This window comes from Gavialis gangeticus, unplaced genomic scaffold (genome assembly GCF_001723915.1).
Source record: "Gavialis gangeticus isolate Ggan-Ray unplaced genomic scaffold, GavGan_comp1, whole genome shotgun sequence".
Taxonomy (NCBI): Eukaryota; Metazoa; Chordata; order Crocodylia; family Gavialidae; genus Gavialis; species Gavialis gangeticus.
This window is the reverse complement of record NW_017729004.1, coordinates 9,760,275-9,770,278: the sequence shown is the minus strand read 5'-3', so window position 1 is coordinate 9,770,278 and position 10,004 is coordinate 9,760,275. Positions and strand designations below refer to the sequence as shown.

The following is a 10,004-nucleotide window of genomic DNA, read 5'->3' as shown; positions in this document are numbered from 1 at the left end:
TTTTTTTTTTTTTTTTTTTTTTTTTTTTTTTACAGGGTATAAATCACCCCACTATAATATGAAAAGTTTCAGGTTGAACCAAAAGTTGAATTCCAACTGGAATAAGGTTGCTTCGTTGGTTGGTTTTTTCCTCCTGTTTCAGAGGAGTGTGGGGAAAGTTGAGTACATTTTGTTTTAGGTCAGCATTAAACAAACATTTTTTTCTGAAGTCTAGGTTCAATAACCAAACCAAAAAAAATCACTTATTGCACAGCTCTGCTGCAACTACCTACCTCCTGGGCTTGCTTGAATTTTATTAATTTGGAATAGTAAACTCAATTAGCAGAGCTAATTAATTCCTACCATTCCACTTATTTACACTGAAAATACCTGATCCCTGGACAATAAGCTCCATCATGACTGAGGTATCATTAGTTATTCAGTCTTTTGGTTTTACTAACATAAGCAACATTAAAAAGCCTCATAAAAATGAACATTGATTATTTAGGGTTCTGCATCTAAATTATTTTAATTGCATACATCCCCACTGGTCAATACAAAGAGGGGGTAGACTATTAATTGGTGTAAAATTGGTGCAGCACCACAGAATTCAGTGCAGTTACACTATTAGTAGTAGTAGTATCACAACTGATAATAATTATCCATATTATTATAATTAGATAATTAGTATTAATACTAATGATAACAAAGATAATACTAATACTAGTTGTCACCAGTAATCTCAAAGTCCTTCATTACAGAGGCAAATATCATTCTTCCAATATTATAGATGGGAAAATGTATTCAATAGAAAAATCTGACCTTCAGTTTATGATGTTCCTCTGTATTAGCAGCCAGATTTTTAGAAGCATTTAGGTACCCAACTATTATTGACTTTATAGAGAAGAGGTACCCTAAATACCTATAAAACTCTGTCCCTAAGTTTTACAGTATAAACACCAGAGAAAATAAAGCTGTGCAAATCAGCAGAGATTATGCCTTTAAAACACTGCTCGGCTCTTTCTCTCTCAAAAAAAAGGCAGACATGCAGGTGGACTGACCCACACATTTTTTATCTCAAATGCATTTGCTCTGAAAGACAACTTTTACAGAGTATCCAAAGGTATAGTTATTTCTTGTTTAAATATACATTGCTCCACAGATTAATTTCTTTTTTTTTGCTTTCTAACTATTGATGGCTTTATTGTTTCTTTGCCCAGAACAATGGTTTAAAGCACAGGCACAGAGACTGTCGTTTGAAAAGTTTCTGGAGAAATCTACATGTCCAGGTCACATTAAAATCAAAAGGTGTCCAAATCTCCTAGGCAAGGTCACATTAAAATTAAAAAGTGTCAAAATCTCCTAGACAAAACTGAAACCTAAAGCATACAAGGCAAATCTTCAGTGGGTGAATGATCATGCAGGTATAATGATTTAAACTAACTGCTAATCTGATGCTTATCTGAGTAGCTTGTGTCATCTACATCATCACAGAGGCCCCTGGCAGACATCACACTTAAGGCATGATATACCAGCTAATATTCACCTGGCCACAGTTTCAGGCAATTAAACAAGAAATTAACTATGACATTTTTCACCTAATATGTGTAATAATTTTGTGGCTGGTATCCATCATACCTTAATCTGAATGCAGCCAGAGGCCAGCTGAACTGTAGGGCTCTGGGACCAGCCTCAGGGTAGTCCTGAGGCTAGGACCCACAATCATCTGATTGCTTGTCTTGGCCCCAAAACCGCACCAAAGCCTCGAACTGGCTCGAGTGCAGTCGTGGGGCTGAGACAGACAATCAGCTGATTCTCAGGCCCAGCCTAGGGACCACACCAAAGGAAATTCAACACTCCAGTGATGTCCCAGAAACAGTTCACCGGGCACCTGATTTTCCCCAGGGCAGGGGAAATCTGGGATAAAGTTCCTGAGCTCCGCATACACTGGCAAGTGATAATGGTGTGACTAGGATCCCAAAATCATGTGTCCTGCCATGCTCATGTGGCACAGGAAGAGGCACCACAGATGGGATCAGGGAAAAGAGTCCAATGCCCCATTAAGTGAATGCGTGCCAGGGTCCAGAGAGGGAGAACTGTGTGTGTGGAGAGCTGGATATTTCGTGGGGTTTGTTGAGCAGGCACTGTTGTTTAGCTTTGTACCCCCAAGAGTAGCATTCACTTAACTATTATTTAATATTACACTGGATGGAAATGAGTGACAGCCATGATTTACCTTTCCAAGAGAATTAATGAAGTGGCTTCTTTCTAAAGGCAAAATAAAGTCCAGCTATAATTTATAGCGCTGTTCTTTTGCGATCATTCCCATATTATTGATGCTGCTGGTTATGCAGAGCTGGGACGATTTATGAAGGAGGTAATTTGGATACATGCATACAGCCTGATCCAGCATCTCTTACTCAGATTAGTGACTGAGTTAGAGAGCTGCTTGGGTGAATGGAGAGAGTAAACACTATGTGACTGCCATATATTGTGTATCCGTTGGGGGAAAGGCTTAGGGAAATAATATTCTTTAAGAATGGGATTTTCTAAAGGGGCCTAAGCGACTCAGGGTCACAAAGGCCTATGCAAATGTGACGTGTGCTCCTATTTCCTTTAGCCACTTCTTCAAATCCCACTTGATTTCAGAGGCAAATTCTCCTTCCCTTGCTCACACTGAACAGCACCTTCCTTCACCAAGAGTCCCATTGATTCTAATGGATAAGTTACCTCTCGAACTAATCTACTGCGCAGTAAAGAATCACCATATAACCGTGCGCATAAGCTACTGTTTAGTCTGCTGTGCAGTTAGCCAGTACTTGTAAATACGGGTACTAAACTAAACTAACTGCGCAGTACATCATCTGCAGCAGGGCTCATGTAGATGCTGACCGGAAGCAAATTTGCTCCCAGTCATCCACACCAGCATGGGGCCCAGCCTTGGCACAGCTCAACTAGAAGCTGGGAGCCAATCAGCACGGGGACCAGGTCCCTCTCTGCCTCTGCATCCCAGTGCTGGGGGGGCTCCTGGCTCCCCATGGGAGTGGGGAGCTGAGCAGCACCAGGACTGGGGAGTTCTTCCTTCCCTGCTCAGTCAAGGGCTGGGGGTACCTGTCCCACTGGTGAGGCAGGTGACAGTGAGCCCCCAGCTGGGTGGGGAATTCCCCCCGCATCCCCCCACCCCCTTGCTAGGGGCTTGCTGCCAGCTGCCCCACTGGCTGACTGGGGTAGGGGGCAGGGAAAGAGTCTGCCTGCCCTGATCCACCAATTAGTGGATCAGGGAAGGTGGCTGGGAAACAGCTGCAGGGGAGGGGACTCGGGGCTCGGAAACAGCTGCTGCTGCCCACACCCTGGAGCCCAGACCTGACCCAGGCATCCCCTGCCAACCTGGGGCTGGCATCTGGGGGAGTCTAGCACTCCCCCTGGCTGCCATATGGCAGAAGAGCAGGGTAGGCATTTCCCACCCTGAACTGCTCCTGTTGGAAGCAAATTTGCTCCCAATGGGAGCATGTGTAGATGTGCTCTCACAGAAAGCTTATTGCTCAGTATTTTACCGCACACTAAGCTTTCTGTGCATTAATTGCATGTGTAGACACACTCAGTTCCGGCCATATTGCTCTGCTGAGTACCATTAGCTGTAGGAATTGGCCTAACTTTACCATCCTACACTGATGGGCTGGTTGGTTGTCCGATTCTGAGACTGCATTACATTCCCTTATACTATATTGCAGTAAAGTTGCAGAGTACTTGTGGTAACCAAGAATAAAAGGTGGGGTTTTTTTGGATATTGAATGTAAATGTCAGATTAGGAATATTCAACAAAGATATGAATATTTATGTCATCAAGACATATTTGGTTGTTCGCCCAGTCTTTGTGAAACATTTTAAAATACTACCAAGAATACCTACTCATATGTTTATAGAAATCATTTAATATCCTTCCACAATACTTAAGCAGTATCCACAGTTCCCAAAGCACTTACTTCATTGCTTTCATGTATGTTATGATCAATCATCTGAAGCAAGAACCACATCACATTCCTCAGGATGAATGTTGTTATCAAGTTCCAGTGGATAATGTTTCTCAGGCATCTGATGCTCCTAAAGGAGGAAGAAATATCCCAGTCATTGCAAGAAATACAAATCTTAGGCAGCAAACAGATGTCACATTGTCCTGGGAGAAACCATTTTATCCCAGGACAAAGTGCAATCATTCAGACATCCAAGCCCATTGCCCCGGGACAAACTCTGAAAAGGTTCATGGAATAAGGAATGTTAAGAGTTTGTCCCAAGACATTGTGAAGTACATCTGAATGGTTGGCCTGGGATTGTATCATTGAATAAATGGCAGAGAAGCAGCAGTGCATTCAACTGCTCACTAAGCCCTGATTGGAAAGGTGATGTGTGTACATGCCAGTCCTGGGACATTTCTGTTCTGGGGCCAAACATAAGCACACTTATCCCAGGACAAATGCAATGTCTGTTTCTAGCCTTAGAATCAGAAAATCATAGAAATAAAGGGTTGGACAGGGTGTCCTTCAGTCCAACCCTGTGTTAGAGACTAATTATCCCTGCCTTAACCATCTCATCCAAGGGTCTGTCTGACCTGCTCTTAAAAACATCGTAGGGGCTTTTACAACTTTTCTAGGTAATCCATGCCTGTGTTTCTATTTACAGTATTTTCCTTCGCTAAATTGTGACATGTTTCAGTAGCACAACAGATGAATACTACTCAGGAAAGTACAAAATACAAAGCCATTCAAATACCTGTCCAACAGAAATAATGTTAAAAAAATAAAGAACGAATTAAACACAGCTATTTCACTTGCAAGACCCTTCATGGCCCATTCCCAAGTAATCTACCATCTCTTTACACTATTGAGATGTTGACTCCCACTTCTGATTTGCCAATAATATCAGCCTTTATTTTCTGTTTCTTATATTTTCATGATTTCCTCCATGACCATATCTAGGAGCAATGACCTGTAAACATCAGCAAGCCATGGGCCTTGTTGCATGTCACATTTAGGACATGTTTTTCTTAGATTGTAGTAAGCATTGCTACAAATTAGAAAGCTTTCGGAGCAGTTGCATGGCAATGCTTACTATGATCTCCGCTCTCTGGACAGGGCCGGAACTGACTGCATAATGGACAAACACTGTGATTGTTGGTCCCAGCTCCTGTGCCACACCATAGTTGTGAACCAGTTTCACTGCTATGGAGGGGACCAGGGCAACAAGCAACTATGTGCCGATCCCAGCCCCCTACCACAGAGGAGGTGGTTCAAGACTCTGCAGGGAAGGGCCTGGGACCCATAAACAGCTGATTGTTGCTCCAGCCCCCTTCACCATACTGGGGTCTTGAATCAGCTTCCATGTTGTGAGGGCTGGGATCAACCTGAATTGGCTGCAAATGGGTTGTATTACCTCCATACAGCAGTCTGCTGTTAGCTCAACACATGCTATTTAATACCATCTGGATAAAATCCGAAGTTTTCTATGACACAAGCCCATTTAGCTCATGTTTTACTGCTTGAACACGCAAATGCTCCTATTTTAAAGTACAGTTAACACATCCTAAGCGTAATGTGGGGCACGGCTCTAACTCACTGTCCTCCTTTACGTCCTTCCCTAGAACTATTTTGTCATCATGCTTACCAAAATAGTTGGCAATTGTAACACAGCTGGAGTGCACTGACCATGGCCTACCTTGCTAACAAGATCATACATTGCATATTTTCTGTCTTCAAGTTGTCTGCCAGTATCCATCTACAGGTTGTCTGTCTTATCTAGTCAAGTCAGTCCCGAGGTCGCTGTGACCATTGGGGTACCTTAAATGCTGTGCATCATTGAAGATTCTTTGGGCAAAGTGACCTCGTGGCGCCCATCTCCTCTCTAGGTATGGATGGCCATTGGCTCACAGGGAGCTCATCTGTCCTTTGACAGGTCTTGTTTTTAGTCCTGCTGGGTGTCCACACACCTTCCTCACCCAGGCTAACCCACACTGGGGCGTCAGTTTAGTCGCCGACAACCCAACCATGGAACAGGCTATACTGGTTTACATGGTACCAGAGAGCAAACCAAGAGAGGCCTGGCTTGACAGGATGCCTGTCTTATACTCAGAGTGCCTGTATATTTTCTAGCACAATGGTCCACAGCTGGTATTTGTATTGTGGCAGCTCACAGGAATCAGTAACATGAAAACAATCACCTCCAAAGAGCAAAATTTGTGTTTCTTTCTCCATGCTAAATGTCTCTTTCCAAAACCATGTAGCCATAAAATTGGAGAGCAACACAACTACAACCTTTCCAAATAGTCCCCTGATGAAACCAAATTTAAGAAAATCAGAGGAGAGATTATTTATAATCCCAGTGAACCAAGTGACCGTCTCATTACCTATTCTCATTTTTTTCCTCCTTTCTATCCCAGGAAACCATGTCCAATGCCACAAGAACTGAAGCAAAATAATGGACAAGCAGCAGAATTAGTTGCTATTATTGCAATAATATGTAAGGGCACCTAGATAGCTGGACTGGTTGGATGGGGCTGGGAGGCGAATGTCCCTTCTGGAGGGAGCATGGGCTCATGGTGAGAGATATGAACACAGCAACAAATAATTTGTACAGCTAATTCCTGCCAAACAGTGGCTCTCCTATGCTTTATACTTAGACAACTTTTTACAAGGGGGCTGTAATTATGCATCACATGTTTTAGGAGGCAGGTCAACATAACTGACTCCCATTCTGCTAAAGATGAAATTAAGGCATAGGAAATGTTCAAGGTAATGTTGCGGTGTTGCTGTAGCTGTGATGTCATAGTGAATATGCAAGAAGCAAGACTTGTTTGGTAATATCTTTTACTGAGGCCAACTGTATAATCTGTAGGCAGGCACTCAGGTACCACCACACCTGTTCTGAAGACAATACTTAAGACACCTGCCTCACCAAGCTAAAAATTTCCTTTACCCAGCAAGGACATTCCAGCAGAGGAAAAGACTGTAGCTTTGAATGAACCACCCAGATATCTCACACAGACCAACTACAATACAAGAAGAACTCCCACTACCAACCACACACCACTGGTTGTCATGTACCATCCCACACTGTAAGAACTACACAGTAGGCATGTCTACCCATGCTCCTTTTAAGTGGACTTAACCTTAAGTAGCCTTAAGTGGTCTACATGTGCGTGCCCTTAATGCACCTTAAAAATGGTGATTTAAGGCTATGTGAGCCTAAATTTGATATCTGCATAGAGATACCTGCATAAAGCAGGTATCAAATTTAGATGAACTAGCTAAGTTGCATTAGCACATGGGTAGATGCACTAATGCACATTAACATGGTGTGCGTCAATGGACATCCACAGCTTTAATGTGCATGAGCGCATCTGCACATGTGCTAATGTGACTTAGCTATTTGCACGTACATTTAATGCACCTTGATGTACATTAGTGCATCTACGTATAGACCTGCACCTAAATCGCCTTGATGCACCTTAAGCAATGGCACATTAAGTTTAGGCGCACATAAATATACACGGTAGACATACCCAGTTGGTCCAATAAAAGAAATTACCAAGCAAATCCTACTTGGTGTTTCCCAAAAGAAGGAAGAATTAGATTGAGACTCCGGGTCACCTTCTAGCTTCAGGCTTCATCTACTAGAACTCATCGCCTCCCAGGGAGGCTACGTCCCACAGTCCTTTGTTCTTTTTAAGGTGTGTGACTGTGCTCACACTCACCACATCAGCAGTCTGACAACCTGACACCAATAGATTACTTCTCATATGCTCATTGGGAGGCAAAACACTGTTCCTCGTATATCTCCCACAGCTAATGAAAGACACTGCTGTAAGCAGTGCTGTAAGCAACACGGCTGTAGAATAATGCCCCAAGAGAGGTCATTATTATCCTCAGTTCACACCTGGGGAAACCGAGATGCGGGGAAGTTAAGTGACTTGTTTGAGTGATGGGATGAAACAGGAAGCAGGAGTTATTAACTTAATTTCAGGGGTATAGGTTGTAGCACTCATTTGCTGAACTTGTGACCAGTCATTTAATCAGTATCTACTGCCACGTGTCCAAGGAGAGCAATGTTACTTACCAGCTGCACAAGGTATAGGGAGAGAGACACCTTCCCAAAATGTTTAAGTCACTAAGTATGAAGTATTATGGTCTGTTAGTATTAGCAGTGAGATTAGACCTAAGACTCCCAGCCCCACTGACAGACCACTGCATTAGAGAGGATCCAGGGGTTGCACCAGGGTGGTTGCACCCCTGTTCCACCACTATCGCTAGCTGACCTGGACAAAGGAGAAACCCCCAGAGCCACACCTACTCCACTCCAGCTGTGGGCTGTAGCTGCACGGGGTGCCAAGCTCAGTAGGGGACAGTGACAGCCGAGAACACGTTCCTCCTTCCAGTGCCTGCTCCTGGCCAGCAAGAGAAACTTGTGGGTGGGGAGGGGAAGGCAAGGAGCAAGGGCTGGAAGGAAACTGCACCACCACTGCTGTCCCCAGATGAGCCCAGATCCCCACACAGCAGCCATTCCCAACAGGACCCTCCTGGAGCAGGGCAGCAGCAGCTCTGGCACTGCTTCCCCCTGCCCCCAGGTCAGTTGGGGACAGTGGCAGCAGTCTCAACAGGAGCAGGTCCCCCTGCCTCCATGCCCCCACTCCCATCCCAATGTCCCCTGTCAATCTGAGAGCTCCAGCTATGCCTGGCCCCCACCTCCACAGCCCAAGGGGTGGTATTCAGCACCCCTCTTCAGGAAATCTTGGATGTGCCCACACACAGCCCCATGCTCCCTACAACAAGAGAGCCCTAAGAAACAGCTTTGCACTTGCATTTTGTACTTCTTAAGCACAAGCAATGTTTTTATTGTCTGCCTGCTTCTTCAGGAAATATGTCCCATTCCCCCAAATGGAGAGAAGATGAGGGTTTTTTAGACCAGGTAGGTACAGCTGGGGCACAATTCCACAAAAAAAAATGGGGAAAAACTTCCTGGTTATTAAAACGTACTGGTTTGTTGCAGCCACAATGAACAGTGTGTATGCGGCACTGCCTCAAGCTACTGCAAGCAGCACCATATCCACATCTCACAGGATGGAAAGTTGCTCATTAAAGCTTCCATCATCTGAGACAAGAACATTTGTCTTCTCATTATTCATAACAAAGGAAAAGGAAATGAAGGCAGGAGCTGAGCGGTTGCTTTTTAAATGTAGAAGATCCACTGAACTCTTTCAGATGGAAACTAGGTTCCACCGTTCAACATCGCTTCCTGATCCTTCAGGGATTCAAACAGTCAACTCTTCCCTGCTCTTCTTTGATATGACAAAATCAGTGTCCATATTGTTAACTTTGTGGACTTTGGCGTTTTTGTCAATCAGGGAGCTCTTGGCCATCAAAGACGTTACCAGGGATCACTATGTGGAAGTGGCTCTCATTGATCCCCATTCCTGCTCTAACAGATGCTGTCAGGTAGGATGGGGTTGAATTTTCAAGGATGGTCAGTGCTGGTCTAGCTCTGTTCTGTCTGAATTCAAGTAAATTTCCCTTTAATGGTGAAAAATCCAATCCAGAACTTGTCATTGCCTCAGTTTACCTTCTGTCATTCATCAAACAAGTCACTCCTTTGGATGTTTTAATGATCCTGTTGTCCTTCTGCCTGGGTCCAACTCCAACTACCACAGGCTATTCAAACCCTTCCCACCCTGGACTTAATTAAGTCTATCTGTTTATATTATAAAGGGTTGCAAAAGCCATGTAGCTATTATGCCTTTCAGCTTAAAAGGCCAGATCAAAGGGAAAAAAAAGACTTAGGTACCAAATCCAAAATTCATAAAAATACAGAATTGTGCAACTTATTTTATTCAGTGTATGATGATGCAGTGATCACAAAACAAGGAGAAACATCTTCACAATTTTTATGTCCAAATTTTGCAGCCAGCTGATTGCCACAGGGGCAGTATTGTGCAGATCCATTAAATGCATCAAGAGGGCATTCAGAGATGATGAGATTCA

General features: G+C 43.8%; 1 protein-coding gene across 1 annotated transcript in view; it reads right to left on the bottom strand.

The window, feature by feature from the left end:
• Positions 1 to 10,004, bottom strand: part of CRHR2 (corticotropin releasing hormone receptor 2) — a 251,210-nt gene that overhangs the window by 96,349 nt on the left and 144,857 nt on the right. The window contains exon 5 of the mRNA XM_019508079.1: positions 3,963 to 4,080. Within this exon, the coding sequence (XP_019363624.1) occupies positions 3,963 to 4,080 (118 nt within the window). The remainder of the gene's footprint in view (positions 1 to 3,962; positions 4,081 to 10,004) is intronic.